The 20,946-nt window shown below is 43.0% G+C and overlaps 1 protein-coding gene across 1 annotated transcript in view; it reads right to left on the reverse strand.

Moving 5' to 3' along the window:
- Positions 1–491: 491 nt before the first annotated feature.
- Positions 492–20,946, reverse strand: part of PAX2 (paired box 2) — an 81,110-nt gene continuing 60,655 nt past the window's right edge. The window contains exons 7-10 of the mRNA XM_082002132.1: positions 13,431–13,640; positions 9,576–9,677; positions 3,535–3,621; positions 492–2,150 (exon numbers count right to left, since the gene is read on the reverse strand). Coding sequence (XP_081858258.1) covers positions 2,029–2,150; positions 3,535–3,621; positions 9,576–9,677; positions 13,431–13,640 — 521 coding nt within the window. The 3' untranslated portion in view covers positions 492–2,028. The remainder of the gene's footprint in view (positions 2,151–3,534; positions 3,622–9,575; positions 9,678–13,430; positions 13,641–20,946) is intronic.

A 20,946-nucleotide genomic window follows, 5' to 3' on the forward strand; every position in this document is an offset into this window, starting at 1 on the left:
GATTGCTCCGCTGTTCACTTTTATGCCCTTTGGGGGTTTGATTCTCAATCCTGTCTTTGTCCATGGACAGTAGCCCACAAGTTTTATCACCTCTCTAAAACAACAAGGATCTACTTCGGCAGACTTGATGCCCTGGGGACAGGCTTTAGCTGCCTTCATGTTTTCTTTGAGTATTTTTTAGGAAGTGTCAGTGCAAGGAACAGTTTATGAGTTTGCTGACAATACAGGAGTAATAAGCATTTCTATTGACAGTTAGCCTTTTGCAGAACGGTGTTTGCCAGTCACTTGGGAACCAAAAAGAACAGAGAATCCCTACAGAGTCATCAGGTGAGCGTTTGGGGTAAGGGGTAAATATTCGGGTACACAATATAGAGTTGAAGATGAATGGGGCTGTATGTTGGGACTGGCTGGTAGGATGCAGGCATATGGATTTGAATGGAGGCCTATAAATTAGTAGGTGTATGAGCAGATGGACTGGGAATCGAAGGGGGCCCATATAGCAAGGCTGTAGTTGTGAGGAAATTACGTGTTGGGCACAGATAATGAGGCTTGTTGTCACCGGCCGTGGGGATCTGGAGAATGGGTGTTGGGCATATCTAAAATTGTGAAAGTTGGGATGTGGGTGAACTGAAGTCGTCACGGGTACAGGGGTTAAGGTAAAAGGAGCGGCAGCTAAGGGCTAGGGAACCAAGCAATAATCCCAGCCAATCCTGAATTTGTCCGTCTCAGTCTCAGCTGTCCAGAGGGCAATCAGATGGGCCCACGTGAAGCCCCACACTTTCCTTTCCACCACACAGCGCAGTTAGAGCGCAGCTGGGCTTGTTTTCTTTGTTTGCCAACCAGTGACATGGAAAACGTTTGTTGACTCAGAGTGCTTTTTTGTCGACTGATGTGTTTGGTAACTTTGTCAGATGTGACTTGTCCACACTGCTCCCCAGAGACAGGATTTGGGAAAGGGGGAGGAGGAGGAGGCGACGGGGTGGAGCTGGCATCCAATCCTCTCCAATACCACCATCCCATTGTAGTGCAAAACAGAAAGGAAACAAAACCCTAGAGTGAAAGAGGAGCATCAAACATCAGAGGAACTCGTCTGCCATTCAGGTGGCGGGGAGGGATGGGACTTGGAGTTTTATTTTTGTAGGGTTTTTTAATTATTATTTTGGTTTTTTTGTGGTTTTGTTTGCTTGGGTTTTTTAGAAAATTGGGGATTTGTTCTTTTTTTTTTTTTCCTTTTTACAGACCTTCATGACAAAGCATAAAAACACAGTTATATTTATATATCTATTTATATATTTCTTCATTTCGTCGGTTGGTTTGTAAATGTTGCTCCATCCTCCTGTCTGAGCTGATTGTGTGTCACAGAAGTTGCGGGTGTATGTGTGAGGTTCCTCCCAACTCCGGCCTGCAAAGTCACCACGCGCGGGGTGCAGCCGACCATGGGGAAGCCACGCTGGAGAGTGGGGATGAGGTGCACAGAGAACCCCTCGTGGGGTGCAGATAGTTACTTGGTCCTTTTCTTCGTTGCCAGATGGGCCGTGTCTCTGTACTGCCATCTCTGCTCTAGCCAGACTGCTCCCTCTGTCCCGGGAAACAGGGTGAGCATCACAGCTGTTACACTTGTTGAGAGTCCACCACAGAAGAGCATATCTTTGGGGAACAGTGTTTCATGAGCGGCGTTCTCCCCTGCTTCCCCCAGGCCTTACCACTCCCAGAAGGGGGTCCTGTAAGGTAATGGTTGCCAGCTGCATTGCTTCCCAGTCCCCCTCAAGTCCTGGAAGCCAAGGGGGCTTCGTGTGGCTGGGCCTTGCCCAGGCACGGTGGAGGGCTCCCGCAGGAGAAGCCACTTGGCCGCAGGCTCTTCCTGGCATGGGGGGAGCAGTTGGGGCGGAGGGCAGGGAGAGGGCAGGGGGTCTCAGTCTTATGTGTTGAGCGCTTGCTCCGGCGCCTTTGTGGCGAAGAGGAAGGAACTGGACTGCGGGGAGGAACGGAGAAGGTCTCTTCACCCTTCCCAGGGATGGAGGGAGGTGATCAGACAGGTACAATGTGGAGGCCTAAGCTGTCGCCCTGCAGTTTCATGTGGTTTCCATGGTAACTAGTGGCGGTCATAGGCAGCGGCAGCAGTGGGAGGTGCGGAGCCCCGGGATGTGGCACTATAATAATAAGGGGAACCTGAAAGTTAACACAGGAGAAGAATGGACTGGTTGAAAGGACAAACAGTAAAAAAAAAAAAAAAAGAAAAAAAAAGAAAAAAAATTAAAACAATCAAACAAAGAAAAGCAACAAAGGAGAACTGGAAAGGAAAGGAAGGAAGGAAAGGAACCAAAAGAACTAACTTGGGGACTCAGCTCTTGATGAGATTAGGGAAAGGCAATTAGCGGAAGCCAGCCTAGAGCCATATTTCAGTGGATAGATACTACCATGGTCTCTGGCTCTGAAGCCCCTCTGCAGGAAGGAGGTCCTTTTGCTCCTTCTGACCATCAATAAGTTGCCAAGACGGAAGCCCATGAGCACTGCAGCACAAATACGCCACACCTGATCTGCGGCCACAAGGAAAGTGTCAGGGCCAGACGTTCTCAGCATACCTAACAAAGTATAGCAGGTCACTTCTAAAACCGGGAGGGGAGAAATGAAACAAAATTACACTGTTCTGTTGCCTGTGATTTTGGTCACATTTGGCATGAAAGCTCTCTAGATGGTTACTGGATGTGTGTTAAATAGTGATTGATTATTAAGCTCACATTTACTGAGGTTTAACAACAGTGGATTAAAATGTGCATCTATTATCCAGTTGTTAAATCTCAGTAAATACGTAGGTAATAATCACAGCAGATTTATTTTACACATAATAAATCTTTTCCTATTCCTTTGCAAAGAAATGTTGTGCTAGAAGATATGGTCTTCTGGGAGGTTTTTTCCCCCTCTGGAAAAGCCCTGACTATTTCTGGGCATGTTAGAGTCACTGGATGGAAATATCCCTGAAAGAAAACTACTGGCTATTCTAAACCCAGTGATGCAGCCTCCTCCAGTGATGTCTCCCACTCCGGATACTGTTCCACTGGGTTCAACTGGATTGGGTTCTATTGGATTTCCAGATCCCCAGGAACTGACTGTGGGTTTAGCTTGGGAGAGGAGTGAAACCTCATCTGGATTTTTAATCAGACTTTGTATGCTGATTGCAGCCTGAGTGAGTAGCAGAACCTGATTTTAACTTCTGATCTCATCTGGAATAAACTGTGGATGCAGGCCATGGAGAAGACAGAGCTGAACTGAAATCCGGAACCATCTCACACAAGACAGATCGGCTTCAGAACAGATACAAAACACACATGAAGTATATACCCATGTAGGCACGGGACTGGAGAGTGAGGAAAAAGGCCTCTCACCTGGCCAAATACTTGAAAGACCTCTTCAGAAACTAAATTAAAAAAAAAAAACCAACAACAAAACAAAACAAAAAAACCAAAGAAAAGAAAACAAAGAGACAAACAGAAGGAGCGCGAGGCTGGGGGTGTGCTGTGGGAAAGAGGTACTCACTTAGTAATGCAGGGTTGCTGAACCGCCAGGCCTCGTTGTAGGTTGTGTACTGAGGGTGGCTGTAGGGGTTCCCTGAGAACTCACTCCCTGGAAGAAAGCAAGGAAGGTGTGAAATACAGTTAAGAATGAAGATTTATGTCTGCTATTATATTAAGCTAGTGTTTGTGTTGAATCTGTATGCCAGCAGGAAAACTAGTGTATCTAGCTTCCTTGCCCAGCTGGGATTGTGCCCTTCAGGACACTGTAGTGTTTGTTCAGTGCAAAGTTACTTACCCATACAAATAAAAATCGTGAGATTGCCATCTTCAGAATCAATAAATTAGTTTAAAATAATGAAATTCAATAATATAAATTAAAAAAACTGGTTTATTTTTTGTTGCCTTCTGCAACCTTTTTCTTTGAATAACTATCAGCTTGCTTTTAAATAAAATCTAAGTGTCTCCAATAGCATCAAGACAGCAGGTATGTGAGTCTGATGGGACAAGCTCACAATAAACTCATTGGAACCAGCAGTGTTGTTGATGACAGTATGTATTGCTAAGTTTTGTTTGTAGGGTACTGAGGATAACGATGTATTTGTGAAGAGTACTGTTCATTACTGGAAATGTTCTGACAGTACGGTGGGCTTAAAGATAAAACAGAATGGAAAACATATGAATCACGCTTTCTTTCTTACTCTATATGATGGTGTTAGTTAGAAAAGTGATTCATATATGATAAACCCCACCTTTATGCTTAGTTAGTGAGTTACAGAGAAAACTGGCTGAATTCTAGTTTCAGAAAATAATTTTCTAATGATTACTGTTTTAGGTGTTATTATGAATCTGAAAGACAAGCTGGGCCACAGCTCCCTTTGTCATATTCAGTAAAATGGGTCCAAACCAAAATACTTGTAAGCTTTGTGATCTAATAAGCTACTGACCCAAGATTTGAATGTTGTAGAGTCTTCTTAAATATTGAATTTTATTGTGCATAAGAAACTGAGTCTCCTTGTTTTCTAGAAGGCTGTGCGGGGCTAAGGGACTTATATTTGGTAACTGAGGAGGTATGGTGCTGCATTCAAAATAAATCAATCTCCCAAAACTTAAAAATATATGATTCCGTTAAGTAAAAATGTGCCATTAACTGTTCATAACCTCAATTTAATGCAGTACCAACAGGATGGAGGCAATTAGTGCCATCTGAAAGGCATTACGCGCTTAGAAGACAGTGAAAGAACAGCATGACTATTAGCTTCTGGTCCGCCCTGAGGCGGGGGTGGAGTTGTTACGGCAGAAGTGTTTGGAAAGCACCTGGGGTTCCTGCTAGACACCATGGAGTAGGGAAAGAAGGCAATGCAAGACGAGCTGGATGCCTGTGATACAATTACCAAAGAAATGTCAATTAATTATACTGTAATCTCTGCAAATCTCCCCTCACTGGAGAGTTAAAGCCAAAACCACAGATTCTCAGATGGGGGAAATGAAGTCTGTTGAAGTCAGGGGATTTGCACTAGTTTAAACTTGAGGAGAATCTGTTCAGCCAGGTTTTTTAAAGACACTCAGGGTAATAACTGTAATAACAATAAAGTAGTCAGTACAAAAATGTGTATGTATCAAAAACAATCACCATCCAAAGGTATTTTAGTAACAGTAGTTTTTAGTTTCAGCATAAAACCTCATTTTGTATGACAGACCTTGCTAAATACTGTTTTAATGATAATAACTCAGCATGTTTCCGTATCTAGAAACATTTTGCACTGAAAATCCTCACAGCTAGCTAGGAAGGAATAGGTGAAACCTGCTAAGGTGATCAAGATACTGTGGGGTAGGATGCAAATGCAAAAAGCGATTTCTCTAGTGGAAATGACTTACCTGTGGGATATACTGGAATGAGTTTGCCCCCCAAAGAAGGAAAAAACCTATTCAGATAAGATTTCTGCTTTGAAATACCTCATATAAACATCACTTCTCTACATGGGGAGAAGTTCTGGTATTTCAAGGCTTCTCTCTCATCCTCTTCTGAGTTGTCACCCTAAACCGTTTATTGTGTTCTTAAGGCACGGGTTAAGTAGAGGAGAAAGAGCCCCAGCTATGGAGAGCTGAGGAGGAGGGAGGGCAGCCACTGGAAACAGTGTTTATTGACGAGGAGTGAAAGCATGCATGCAGCGGGATAATGAGCTTTTGAGCTCAACTGTGACCAAGAGGAACTGAGCTATCGCCTTCCCCGATCACTAATGAAACAAGTGTAATTTCCTCATCAACATTGGATTCTGTTTAACGACTCCCTGCCGTTGCCATCACCAGCCCTCTGCAGGCTCTACACTGCTCTGTGTAAACTGCAATTCCCTTCAGTGGATGCTTACTTCACCAAAACACTTTGCAGCAACTTGATGGCCTTTCTGGGAAAGAGGAAGAATTGAGACAGGGATCAAAGGTGCTCTGTTACCTGTGCTCAGACGCATAGGTTAAGTGTAGCATAATACCTGATTCATCCCTCTTTGAGTGCCTAACCCCTGCTTTTTCAAGCGTGTGTGCTCAGAGCCTGCTGGCTCTCATCCACATCTACAGCCTGGGACCTGAAGTTACAGGCAAGGGCAAATGCAGTGTATATCTCTTACCACATCATCCACATAAATCTCAAAGACATTTGCATGCATGGCTGACCATGTTGCATGGATGTACTGCTACTGGAGATAAGCTCTTCTCTAGACTATACAAGTCAAAGTCTAGTGAAAGGTTGTCATGGATAGAACAGAGCAGCTTTGGTTAGCACTGGTCAAACAATCTTCTCAGACTGAGTTTTCCACTGGAAAATGTTGTCTCATCAAAATGGAAATGTTCTGCACGAGCTTGTCAGCTTCAGTGGAGTTTTAGAAAGAAAAGTTCTGAAATGATTGCAAATTGAAACAAAGTATTATGTTTCAACTTTCTTGTTTTGTTTCATTTTGCCTCTCATATCTCATTTAATTTCTTTTCAACACTTCTATTATTTTAATATGTCTTGACATCTAGAACATGTTGTCATTAGTGAAATGTTTCATCCTGATGTTTGCAAATTGAACTATTTCAAGATTCTGACTCCTCATCCCAATGCAAGATGAAAACAAATGTCAAAAAATGAGAGTTTTGCATGGGTTAGAAATTCTGCTTTCTGACCAGTTCTATTTTTAGCTCTGCATCTTTATTTAGAGAAGACAGAGCCTCTTTCTCATATTCACTCACATCTGGACAGTAAAGTTTGTTTGCATGCTAGTATGTTTCTTAAAGATACTCCCTGAGTGGTTATCTTGCTGGCTTCTTGTTTCCAGTGTAGTTAAAGGACTGACCCCTGATCTTTCTTGGCCTGGGGTCATGTCACAAACCATTGAGAATATCATATCTGTTTTCTCTGTTCAACCTGGGCTCTTAACAGAGGTTGCAAGCAAGCACAGAGGATCTATCTCATGAGGCCTATATTCTGTGCAATCTGTGCTCTGGGAACCTTTACTAACAGTATTTCTTGGTATCTGTATTTAAATCTTGGCACGTTTAGTCTTCTAATACAGAAACCATGAGGCATGAAGTGAGCCTAGCAGGTGGCAGGTTCAGAGCAAATAAGGGAGGTAGTTTTCACACAATATGTAGTTAAGCTACAGAACTTCTTGCCACAGGTTGCTACAGATGTTAAAGGCTTACATGGGTTCAAGAGACAGTGTTTTAAATTTGTGGAGGAAAAACCTATTGAGGGTGTTTAATATTAAATAGAAAGATACTAAGTCTGGTTTAGGAAGTCTTTGAGCTGCAACTTGTTGGAGGGTGGGACATCTTTTGAGAAAGTACCGATACGTGCTTGCTCTATTCTTATACCCTTCCCCACGCATTCACTTTTGGCCCGTGACAGAGAGTAGTGGCTGCAGAGATCTGCAGTGTGACCCATTAAAGCCAAGACTTATGTTCCTTCCCAGGAAGCGTCTTTATCTCCAGCTTGTTGGCTTCAGTCACATTAGAAGACAGGAGTAGAAGGGCTTCCAGGCTGGGTCTGACCCGTGGGGTATGACTGAAACAGCCAGAACATGATGCTCTGTGGAAAGATGCAGTAACTACTGCAGGATGCCCAAGTAGGCCACAGGAGAAACTTCCTGTAATTGAATATTGACATCAGATTTAACATAAAGATATCCATTTGACTTGAATAATCTTTTTTTTTTTTTTTTTAAGTAAACTCAACTGTGTTCTTTATCATCCTGTTCCTTTTCTTTTTGGGGGTATTTGTGTGGTTTTGGGGACACTGCTGTCTGAGAGATAAGAAGCCTCCACATCAAGGAGCTGAAATACTCTATTCTTGGATAAGTGACCCCTGTGATTAGTGGTCTTAAAATTTTTGTCCCAGTTTAGATGTCGGTATCATCCTTGTGATGAGGATGTTAAACTCACATAGCCGTCACTGAACAGTTGAGAAGTTGAGAACAGTTAGAAGCTGAGAAGAGCCTGTTTTTCGCAAGTACCTATTCAAAGAGGCAGCTATTTTGGTGTTACTAATCATTTCCATATGCCATGAGCTTCTGTAAGTTTTGACATATAACTGACTTAAACGTTGACAACTGTCTATCTACTGTTACTGTGTGTGGGTTTTTAATTGATTTATATTGTCTTAGTGCTTCTCTGATTCTGGAGGCAAACCATCTCCCTGAAAAATTTAGTGTAGAAAGCGATGCCCTAAAATTTGCCAACTCCGCACCACCTCAAAAGTTCAGCAAGCTGGTCAACTATACCAAGGGACTAAAGTGGGGGTGAGGAGGGGATCAATCCACAATCTTTTCCTGATCTGGAAGTCAATCACATCATCTTCACAGCATAGCCTGAGATTTTGTTCTGCCATAGGATCATAACCGGTAGGTAGCTTGTTAGCTCTGGAATGTCACCATAGGTATTAGCCAGTACTTCACGGTATATAAGCAGTGATTTGTCATTTAAAGGTATCAAGACTTTGACCTGCAAACATTTCCTACCTGTGATATGTTCACTGTCCTCGCTGCAGTGTATGTTTGTTTAGCTAGCTGTTCCGAGATTTGGATGAGCGTTAAGTTAGGCTTTTCACTTATAAGCCCTGGACAATCATATCATTATGATTTAAGAGCTTTCTGTTCTCAGCTTTCTGCTGCTTCAGTTCTGGAGTCATCCCTCCGGTAGCAGAGGCTGCAGAATGGACTGTGTACCTGCTGATTAGCTGTCATGACTCACAACTCAGGGCAGTAACGTAAACAGAAATCAGTGGCAGGTGAAGTTCTGAGCAACCATGGCCGAGAAACAAAAAGTCCTGCCTCTTCATTTATCTATTTGGGATAACTGTCACCAGAGGAGTGTGGAATAAAGCCTAGGGAAATAAACTCTTCAATTGCCCTAGTCCTCTCTTCTCTCTAAACACTGGGAGAATCCATTTGCCAAGACAAGGTATTTCTCCAAAAGCACTGGGTAGCAAAGAAACAGTTTGCCTTTGGATGTAGGAGTAGGTAGATAGTTTCTTGGATTGGCAGCACTATCTTACAAACAGGAGGTGGGCAAGTGGTTGGTTGTTGAAAATGAAGAGTTTGTTTTTCCTGAAATGCTGTTAATCATTGCTGACTTCTTAGCTAGTTTAGGCTATGGACAGTAGGTCTCCAAAAACTGCGGGTATTAAATTACAATTGACGATTTTCAGTTTGATGCCCTGGCTTTAGATAGAAGGTAAGGTGTGACCCCAAGTTAGCGGATAGCTGAATATCCTGAGCCATGAGCAGTGCATAATAATCTGCACGGGTCATTGGAAAATAATTACATTAGTTAATGAATACTAAGGTTAATTAATTACCAATTAATTGCCATAGGTTATAGATAGCTAGTCGCCCATAGCAGCAGTGAATCAGTTACTCGGGGGAAAGAGATACATTACAGAAAGGGCTGTTAGCTACATTTGTTATAGGCACCTGATGATTTCTTTATGAAAAGAATAGGCCTTAATAGAAGCAAAGCCAGCTGTGAAAGCTCTTACAATGCTAGTGTACCATTCAAACATGTGTGCACCACTACTGAATTCTGACTTACCAGGAACCATTCCTGCAAGAGTTGAGGTTGGGTAGCTGCCTTGTCCAGTTGGAGGAACATGGGGTGGGTAGCCAGGCAAGGTGGTGCTTGCCATATCACGACCTGGAAAAGGAAAGAATCAGAACAGGTGATCAATAGGGATAAGATCTTTCAATATTGATTTGATATCACCTTTTGTCCCACTGTCATATGACTAGCAGCTTGATAGGCAAGTGCTGTGCAGCCTTCTCTTACATAAGTGCTGTCCATCCACTGAAAATTTTGAGGGAAGACTGTGGCGCTTTTGATCTCACACTGTAAGAATGGATGTTAAAACTTAGCTTTGTGAGGCTCAAAATAATTTGTTTTGTTTCACTGTAGATTTTGGATCTATTTTAATGAAATCAAAATGGCGCTAAGCTGCACAAAGAATGGCAGCATATTCATTGCCAGAGTATCTGAGGTCCTGTCTATATGCAGTGGATGAAGTTCCAAAACCATGGTGATGTTGCTTTAGGGCATGATCAATGTGCAAGGCATTGGAAAGTGATCCAAGAGTTTTCTGTGCTTGTCTTTCTTCCCACCTCCGCCATTCACATGCTGATGATTTTAGGCAAGTCACTTCATCTCTCTGTGCTTCTTTTTATGCTGCAAACTCTTTGGTGCAAGGGCACACCTTTAGTACATTTGCACAGTGCTTAGCATGAGATCAATACTAGTTGGACTCCTTCCAGGTGCTGGTGTAATATACATATATTAAAAAAAAAATAGGATCATGCAAATTAGTTTGGGTTCCACTTCATTTTTATCACAGGTACAAGTTTTTGTTAGTGATACTTAAAGTCATGATATTTTTTCTCCATCAAAGAAGTAGAGAGGGGTGTGGGTGTGGACTGTGTGGATGATTGTAGTTTATTTTTCATCTCTTAGGAAGTGCAGCTGGAGGCTTCTTGCTTGATGCCAGAGGCATTTCCTCATTTGGACTGGTTAGCCTGAAAATGGGCCAGCCAGAAGGGCATTTTGCTGTTAGTGCTTATTGCATTTAAATGAACTAAAATCATCTCAGAAGCTGCTGGGAGTTTCAAGCCAAAACCAAAACAACAACAAAAAAAAGGCTAAATAAATTAAGATAATCTTTCCGCCACAGCTGCTGGGAGATTTACAGCTCAACCTCCAACACTGCCTACTGAGATCTCAGCCTGTTCCAGGCATCCAAAGCCTTTCACATTCCCTAGGTGAACTGTAGCTCACCAGGAAGTTTGTGCCATTTGTTGTTCCTTTGTTAAATTTTGTCTCTCCTGTCTGTTCTAACTGGAAGGCCAGAATCTCATTTGCCTTTAGCAGTTACAGGTTAAGTATGGCTCATGAACACCACTAGAGTCACTGGAACTGTGCAGGATATGCCAATGAAAGAAGAGTAAGAGTTGGTTTAGCTCTACTAGCGGCAGAATGGTAACTCATAAAGCAGGCCCTGGAACAAGCATGAACCTTGGCTGGGGAATCACAAATAAATAACAGTTACATAGCAAACCAAAAACTAATCAACATGGAGCATTAACCTGAGGGGAGGAAGTTTCTCTGGGATGAAGTAGGCTAAACCAGTGTCACTGCTTTCATAGGTGTTGACTAAAGATTACTGAGGTGATTTGCTCAAGAAAAAAGAAATGCAAGTCCATTCTTTCTCCCTGAAGAGGTTCCTGATTGGTGGCTGGTGTTCCTGGCTCACCTCCTCTTAGATAGTGGCACAGAACCACCAGACGACGACTGAGCCATTTTCCAGTCACTCCCTAATATACTGATAAAAATAAATATATAATGCCCCAGGGATTTATATTCCACACTCTTCTACTCTTTTATCACCATCACTCCTTTAGTGATTTGTAGCTGTGTGTTAAGCTGTATGATTAACACCTACTAGATGTAGTTCTTTTTTTCCCTCACATTTTTTTAAGGCAAGAAAGTTTTATGCTTAAAATTCATGTCCTTTTTGTTTCATGTATTGACTAGCCTGAGAAATAACTACAGGTGATGAGTGAGAAAACAGTGTCACTGAAATGTTAGAGAGAACATTATGTAGCAGCAGGCAAAATTAATTCATTTTGACACTTCCATTCAAGTGGGAACGCATACATACTCACTCTGCTATTCGATCTATGCACATACACCCCTGTGCTTTTATTCAGACATGAGTGCACAGAGGCTGATGTTCAAAATTCAGTGTGGAAAATTCATTGGGAAGTGATCATCTGTCAAAATCCCAATCTTGAAAACGAAGATGACAAACAAGTACAGTATCAGCAACATGAGTAGGAGTCCCACAGAGAGACTCTTAAAACGCTGTTACATACAAGCAGGCCCCTTCCATTATCTCCTCTCATTACCAAAAGGTAGACAGGATTATTAAATTCTTGTACTCCAGGGCTATGGCAAGGCTAGCACCTATCCTGCTCATAACATGCTTCTAACTCCTGCCTTCTCCAAGAGCCTTTTGAGTGAGGAACAGCACCTTCATCACTGTGACATTGTTTGAACTTTTGAATACTTTCTCCCATGCCTAATTCTCCGTAAGAGTCCTAAGGCAGGTGCCTCTCCCAAAACACAGTGCCTTCTAGGCTAAGGGTGGTCATATATGACGGCATCCCAAGAGAACTATATTCTTGGAGAGAGTCTGTCAGGAGACTCCTTGGCTTAGGAAGGGCCCAGAGCCCAGAGACTCTTATTGGCTGCAGTCAGATTGGACCAAGACAGTGTTATGAACACAAAAGTCTTCTCTGCTATTACTTGCTGCTTTTCTGCAGGGAGGTTTAGAAATGCAAATCTCACCTGACAGGACAAAGGGAGGATGTTAGGTTAAAAGAGAAAAATAATATAGGAACACAAAGGAGGCAGAGGTAAGATGTGTTTCTTGAGCATTAGGAACTGTGGCCTGCACTAAGACTTCATTCTGAAAAAGCCCAAATTACATTCTTTTACAGTGGAGTGACAACAGCCTCAGTGGTCACCTAAAATGATACCCACTGTTTCATCCAAGCCACCCTGAGCTTCTGCAGCAATGTTGCTTCAGTGACCTTGCACAGGAGTCTCCCCTAGCACCTACCTGAAACTTCTCCTTCTTCCCCATCAGCCTGCTGCTCCTAAGTGCTGCCATCTTCTACAACCTATTTCTTCACGTCTGTCCTTCCCTTAAGGGCCACCTACTTCAGGTCTGTATCCCTTTGAGTATAAGACATTACAGTCTCTCACCCACTTTTCCAGGTCTTCACATTCAGACACGATGTCCTGTTGCTTAACTACTTGGTCTGCTGTGTGAAGGCACCAGCTCACATTGACATTCACAAACCAGGTGACTCAAATATTGCTCCCCAACATAGCTATGGCAGTGCTCACCAACTGCCTATGTATTTATCTACCTTAGTAGTTTGTGCAACCCATGCTGAACAACCCTGCTAACAGTCCTAGAGCTGGCTAGGTTATTCAGGCTGCAATCATCTACATTAGGCTAGCACGCAGTACCCTTGCTGGGCCTACAGTACTCAGGGGCATTGTGTGGCATGAAACAACACAGGATTTTGCTGTACGAGTATTATTATACTAAGCCCCAAACCCATCCAACTGGGACACCCAGTCACTTCGAGGTAGTTACAGCTTCTTTTCCCATTTTATTCTACAAAATGAAGGACAGGCATGAAATCTTCTGATGACTCTCCATGGACCTGAGAACACATGCTTCATACACAGAACTGGAACATAGTTTCTCTGGTTCCCACTTGCACTCAAAGAGCTTGCAGCTTTCACTGCAGCTTTCACTCCCCGTCAGACGAAACTGAACCCCTTGCCTGCAGCATCCCCACTGAGTTTGTGGCCAAGGCCGGTTACCTGCTATCAGAGGCTGGCTGCTGGACTGCCCAAAGTGGGCACCATGATGAAGGAAGGCACTGTAGCAAGGCGTGGACGCATCGTCTGAAAGGGCCATGTGGAAGGGCTGAAGATCAGCCTGCCCAGAGCCGACCGGCGTGGTGGGGGTGAAAGGGGTGAGAGAGGCTCCATGAGGCTCTTGCTTTATACTGAGGGGAGAGGAGAGGTTTTCTGTGGTAGGGTAAGGGATGGACACAGACAGACAAAGGGAACAGGGGGAGGAAAAGGAGGGTGGGGAAGGGAGGAGAGGAAGAACAAAATGGGTAAATGAAAATGGAGTGGTTAAAATCTACAGGGAAATTAATTTAAAAACAAAAATAAAAATAAAAAGGTTAGGAGTAGATCAGAGGAGCCAGTGCTGAGACAACAGCAGTAAACGCACCCAGGGGCTAGGCTCTGACTGCAGGGATGCCTCTGCAGGGCAGCAGGAGATGAGGAGAATGGAGTGCAGTGGCAGATGGGAGGAATGGGATGCAGGAAAAGGAGAAGTGAGGGAGGGAACATGCAGGAGAGGGAGGACAGGAAGAAGCGTAGGGTTCGGAAGGAGAAGAATGCTCTGAAGCTTCTGTGCTCCCTTTCCTGCTGCTTTCTTTCACTGGCCGAGGGCACATGAAGATGCTGCACTTACAGTTTGGCCCAGGGAATAATACCACTTTGTCTCTTCAGACCCAAGGTAACCTTCCCCAGGAGAGCAGCATGGTTATGAGTATCTGTTAAACAGGATGCTTGGTGTAATGGCCAAAGCTTCTCAAGCCAAACTCTGTAAAAGCTTTCACAGAAAAGGCGTAGCTGAAGTTTGAGGTGGTTAAAAGAAAAATGGGACTGTGCAATTAATAGGTGCATAGACAGACAGATCAATCAATTGATCTTGTTCACAGTGACACACTTTGGAGCTTGGACCATAAAAGCAGTCAGTACTGACTCTGGTTGTTCCCAGAGTATGGTGTTGCCAGACAGATAGCTTAACAGAGAGATATAATGGAGGAGAGGGGATGTGGAGGACTTATAAAAGGTCTCATTTTCATTGTTGTTTGCATTGGACCTTCATTTCTGATGTGCAGATTTACATTGGCACAATAGATACAGCTTTGAAACTGCTCCTAACTTGGCTGCCAAGTAAGAGGTCTGGGAATTGGAAAGCTCTGTGACCTAAAGCATGGGTACTCCAGAACACCCACTGTTCTTGGGTCAGCAGTAATAGAGTCCTGTATTTGAACACCTGAAAGAGAAGTATGGATGATGTGATCAGATCCGATCCAAATCATCTAGCAAACCATCCACCCTCAGGAAAACAAATTAAAGCCAATAAATGAAAGCCATCTCTCTGCCGTGATGGCAAGTGTTGCCAATGGCCTATGAAATAAGTTAGTTCTGGTGGTTTTGATTTATACAGAGAAATATAAATGTGACATATAATTAGGTCATAAATCTGACTTCATTAATGTAGAACTGGTTTAATTAACTCTAGGCAACTTATTGTGAGGCTGCAATGCTCACCTAGACAATAAAGGGCTGGGCTGTTTCTATCTGTGAATGCTGTTTATCCTGAGGCATTTGTTTCCTAAAGGTTTGCTACCTGGCAAAAACGACAGTTTGCCATCTGTGTTCTCCTCCAAGTACCTCTAAGCTGGATGGCCAGCAAAGGTCTCTGATCACTGAGACTCCTTTGCGGCAAAGACATATGTTCATGGTTCAGTTGATTGAGAAGGATCAGTCCCAGCCAAAAGGTGTACAGTTCCTCTTTATTTAGTTTACTTATGTGAAGTCTCTGGTATGCTAAGTGAGGAGTGTCATCTCTTCTCCCTTTTTGCTATAGGAAGCTCTGTTTGGCAAGGACCTTTTGTGGAGGATATGTGGAATAGCAGCTGGAGTATCTGGTTCTTGTTGCACAGTTAATTAAAAGTCACCAGAGTAGGCAGCACATCAGCGCCCAGCTACTGCTTTTAGAACTACATACCCTCCTGCAGTCCTACCAGTGAGTCTTCACGTGCCAGTGCCAGTCATTGTAGATGGAGAACCCCATAAAGCTACTTTTCTCCTGCATCCTCTGTCATCACATGGCAAGGAGTGCACAGATTTACCTTCAGGCCAGACAGGCAGAGTCGCCACCAGCGGTCTGAGTGTGCTGAAGCCTTTACCCAAATAATGTTGATAGTAGGTAATTTGGATGAACAGATCTATCTGCAGGCAGAGGGCCAAAAGTTCCCCTGGCTTTTCAGGGGCTGCAAGTGAAGTGACATTTTTCAAGGAAGTCATTTGACAGTCATAGCTAAATAAACTAGGGATACTTTGGTCCTGGGCATTTTTGGGCTCCTTTTTCAGCTCTCCGTACTGGGCAAAAGAGAGCAGGTGTGACGAGCCGCTGGGGAGGAAAGGGGAGAGAAGTGGATGGACATGGGAAGCGTGGGTGGGCAGAAGCAAGAGGTGCTATGGGCAGAGGTTAATCCTGTTTGCACAGCCCCCAGGCACGTTGGGTTTCTTAGTCCCTCCCCTGCTTTATTTCTCTTTTAAAGCATGGAATTTTCAGCTATAATCCTTCCTAAACCGCAGCATTTTTCAGGCGCTCTGTGTAAGTGAAACCATAATCTCTGGTAAAACAGACCGCTTAAGCTGCTGTAGCATTAGGCCAATCTGATCCAGCCCCTGGATTTCCGCTCTGTCCAGCCACCACAGAGAGGATTTCAGCCTGAAAGACTGTCTAAAGCCCTTGCAATGGGAACAACAGTGCCAGGCCTTGCCTTGCAAAGCTGAGAAGGGTTAAGGGACCAGGAGCTATTTGTCCTGGTGTTGTGAGGCTGTTAAAGCCCCTGTCAGACTCACAGCAGAGATGAGCCCAGCCCTCTCTTGAACACATCAAGGCTTATGAAGAAAAATTCCTCGCACCTTCCAGAGGCAGCAACACTTATTCAGTGCAGGGGGATAAAAAAGTCAAGAGTAACGTGGCAAAGAGACTGGGACACAATAATGCTAAACACTCTTCTCTCTAAGAGCAGTGGAGAGAAGGCGAGGATAAGGTCAGACAGCGAATGATTGCACAACCAAAACTCAGACTTTCATGTGTCTATTTATCTATTTATCTATCTGTCTATCTTTTCCTCTGTGCTCTGCAACTGCACAGACATATCCCATGTATCTTTACTGGTGGATGGCATTTACCAATTTTTACTCCTTTGTTGTCCAACTCTCCCCTGACTAAAAGCACCTGAATTCCATCTCTGATATAACTCATGCCACTGCTATGCTGGAATAATTGCCCCAGCAGTGAATTATAGCTCCAAAGTGTGTCAGTGTAGACAAGATCAATTGATTGATCTATCTATCCACCTGTGAATGGCACAGTGACATTTTTCATTTTAACCACCTCAAACTTCAGCTGCACCTTTTTTGTTTTCACTTCTGATTTTCTCCATTCTCTAATTCTTTCATATTTGTGATGAAGAACTTGCCCCTTCCTATCCCAAGTCATGCTAGTGCCAGCAAGCTGTGGAGCAGTGCCATACTGGCTTGTCTGTGTCTTGGGGGGTGTCCCTCAGTAAAGCTGCATCAGGGAGCCCCAAGGTATCTGTCAGTGTCTAATTCCTAACGCTGGAATACCAGCCTGTAATCACATGGGGGGTGGAATGAGTTTGCAACCCCCCAACGCAGCAGAAATCTATTCCTGTCCCAGGCTCCTTTCTCCTTCTAAATGGCAAACGACATTCTTATTAATCGACAAAAAAACCACCACCCAGTGTCATGGTGGGGGAAATTTGAAAGGGTCAGCAGAGTGGGGATATAGCTCAAAACATAGCAGAGGACTACATATTTTCTACATCTCCTGCTCTTCTCTTTCTGACTGTACTTGCTGAGTTATGGCTGTTTTTATTCCTTTCTAACCCCCTCCTCTGTTATTCTGGCGGAGAGCTAGAACTGGTGATCTCTGGCCTAAACTCTCTCTGCGAATGAAGGGATTTTGGCCAGACAGGGTGAGAGGAAGATTCACAGCTTTGGGTTCCTATAGAGACTTGTCTCAGCTCTTACCGTGCTCTCTGCTACCGAAGGGAAGGGAAGGGAAAGAGGGGGGGTTGCAGGACTAGGTAAGCTCCTTGTTTTTCATTGCTAGCTTCCTGGAGGATAAGCTACCTGCATCCAGTGCTCCTTTTCTTTTCAGTAAACAAAGAATATCAAGATGGCACATCTCTGTGTAAGGGATGGCTTGTACACACCCACTTAACAACACTGCTCACCATCTTGACAATGTTTAGCATTCTTCATCTTTTCCTGGGGTCTCTATCAAATATTTCTATGATCCCAGTGCCTCACTCTTTCGAACACACATCCTTATAGCATCCCTTAGGGATCACTATTTTATCTGTGATGAATTGAGCACAGAGAAGATGTACCTAAGTTTGTGTAGGAATCCTTTGCCAAAGCTAAATCTTATCCCAGGTGTTTCGAATCCTATGCTTGTACCCATAATTGAAATACCTTTTTCCATATTTGCGTTCCCTGTTCCTTAGAAGGGTTTCATTGTGACACACAGAATGGAACTGGGTCCTCAGCATTTATAAAGGGGTGAGTTTATAGCCAGTGGAGTCATATTGCTTTACCCCATGTAAGAATCTTGCCTCAGAAATTCTAGAAGTCATGCAAAAGACCAAATTGGACTGACAACAGCATATCTTTCACTTTTGCTTTCTGTCATGTCAGAAGAACCACTTTTTCGTTTCTTTCTTAGTTTTCTACCTTTTCTCTTGCAAGAGCATTATGCAAGTTGCACTGAAGACAAAGATCATCCTCTATTTCTTCCCTTCTCTGTGACTGTAACAGACCTTTGCTAAAACAACTGAAAAGCTTTCAAAGACTGATCATCTTCTTGATGTACCTTTCTTGTCTTCTCTTTCTATTTCTGCTGACTGGAGAATGAGCCTTGCGTGTTCAGGTTTATTTTCTGTTTCTGCACAGACCCATCCATGTTCTTAGCCCAACACTTTGCTTGTGGGTTGTTGAGATACATGTTTAAAGAAACAACCTTGGATTGCTTTTCACTGAGAGTCAAAACTCTTGTCACATCATTGATGTCAAGTTTTTAAATCTGTTTGCCCCATTTTTTATAAAACTGAATTTTATAAATCTAGATTTTGTGTCTGATCTAATTAACTGATGTCTCTGTAACGGACCTGCTAACTCTTTACGTTACTTTGGTGAGAAAAAGTTTTATAGTCTTTGTACAGTGTGAAGCGTGGAGCTTCCAGTAGACCTGTTGTCTGGACTTACTCTTTGAAGCTAGTTGAGTACTGTTAGTGTTAATCACTTTAGAACTCCACTGAAGTCAACTTCATGTGGCTCTAAGTACATTTGTTTACAGATGGAGCTGATGAAGGAAGATGTGCTTTAAAGTCTTGGGTGTGGGGGGGGCAGATATGCAACTTGCGCACTTGGCAAACAGAGAAGTTCAGTGGAGTTTGTATTCTTGTCCCCCTTCCTGAGTCGTAGCCCATCAGGTTGGGCAATTACTTCCTGCCTTAAAGTGTAGCATATGCGTATTCCTTGGTGGGTTGGGACTTCATCGTTACCTCCTAAACAAGATGCTGGGAAATTTAATTAGAACAGAACATGCTGTTTTTTCACACAGTCCCCATTATAGGTATCTCCAAGGTTTCATCACAATGATATTCTACTGATCGTAAGATAGGATAGATCTTCCTGGGTAGTCCACAGCAATCCAAAAGCTACAAAGGCAGTCCAAAGACTGCCGTAAGCTCTCCCTTTCTCTGAAAGACTGCAGTGGGCAATTTCAGTTGTACAAGCAGCTGGCCTGGTTAAATCCAGTACAGCTGATGGAGATCACAGTCTTTGCTGCCAGTGAGCAAATATCTACATCACAAAATTTTTCATGATAGCCATGTTTATTGGATCCTTCATTTAGCCTCAAAAGAAATGGCAAAAACTGAAATGTTGGGAAGACTATATAATTCATTTCTCTAAGAAAGTCCCTTTTTGTCCGGCAGCATAGAGTGTGTCAGTCTGCAATGCTGTCCCTTTGCTGAGGGAAATCGGACTGTGAATGAACCAATTCACTGCTATTTTCATTACCCAGTTCACTTAATTGCTAATTTAAGGAAGGCAAGAGACAATTTCTTCCAGGTTCACCCATTTCTGCGTTCCATACTTCAATATGCCTTTCAAGCCCACGAGCTGCCTTCTTCAGCATCATAAAGTTATTGTCAGTGAAACTTCCATTGGATGCATGGAAATGGCTTATGTGATTCCTTTCCCCCCTGCTATTCCTATCTATGGCAGGGATCATTCATCTGACCAGCTATCACCCTCAGCCATTTGGTCCTGGAGAAGAGTAGTAACACCTTTTGCCTTTCCAAATTCCTTGACTAGATAAGATATTATCTATTCTTAGGGATGGGAAACATTTGATAAAATTTGGAGGTCCTCTGGACTTCTACTTTTGCTGATTCCTCATCCTAAATAAAGGAGAGGCTTGGTCACAGAAAATACCTCCTTTATTTGGACAAGGCAGGATAGTAACAACCTTGTAGCAGCCACATGGATGATTATCATGTTCCATTTTCAGGGCATTGGGGCATCCAGAGATGTGCCCAACAGGGTGCTTGACTGCTGGCGGCTGCAGCCGTGATGCTGTGCTGCAGAGTGCGGGGCTGCATATGTGGATTTGCTGCTACCAAAGCCAGCTTGGGGCCCCTAGCAGTTTATTAAAGAGGATTTCTTAAGTCCGCTCAGTCAAGCCCTGACCACGGCCATTGCTTACTGGTGTCAGAAGCTAAAGTAGATTAGAGCAAGAGAGGAAATTTTCACCAGTACGAACAAGGAAAAGGGGAAGGAAATGCTCCCTCTCTCAGCATAATGTTATAAGTACAACTGAGTGTAATGGTCAGTCTTAATCATGATTTAGAACAACAAGGTGATCCAGCTCGCCTTACACTTGCACTATGAGGCTGTTTTCTAAAGGGTTGAATTTTATGGGTGGTAACAAATATTTTGACAAATACAAAACTTACACTAAACATAGTAATTTCAATTTTTGCTAAGTAGATAAACTGCATCTGTACACATTTATTTAAACAATTATGTTGTTTAATATAATTTGTCTTTACATATTATTATATGAGAAAATAGTGAACGATGAGTCCATATTATTATTTTATTAGATTATTATCTTTTTACTTGTGATCTGTGTCAAGTTATATTTGGATGGAAATTAGAATTAAATTAAAAACAGTATTTGTAATTATTCATGCTAATTAAATAAAATGACCACAAGTTCCCTGACTTCCTAAATATACTAGAACAGAAAAAGCAAGCTTCTCTAAGTAGGTTTTGCATTAAAAACAACTTATTAAATGAAGGAAACGATATATATAAAAGGAGGAAATTGAACTGATTTTAGAACTAATAGATCTCATCCTTTCACACCAAGCTTAATTCACTCACTGACAGAGGAAAACAAATGTTCCTGCTTTTT

This window comes from Phaethon aethereus (genome assembly GCF_964289735.1).
Source record: "Phaethon aethereus genome assembly, chromosome: 7".
NCBI classification, from domain to species: Eukaryota; Metazoa; Chordata; class Aves; order Phaethontiformes; family Phaethontidae; genus Phaethon; species Phaethon aethereus.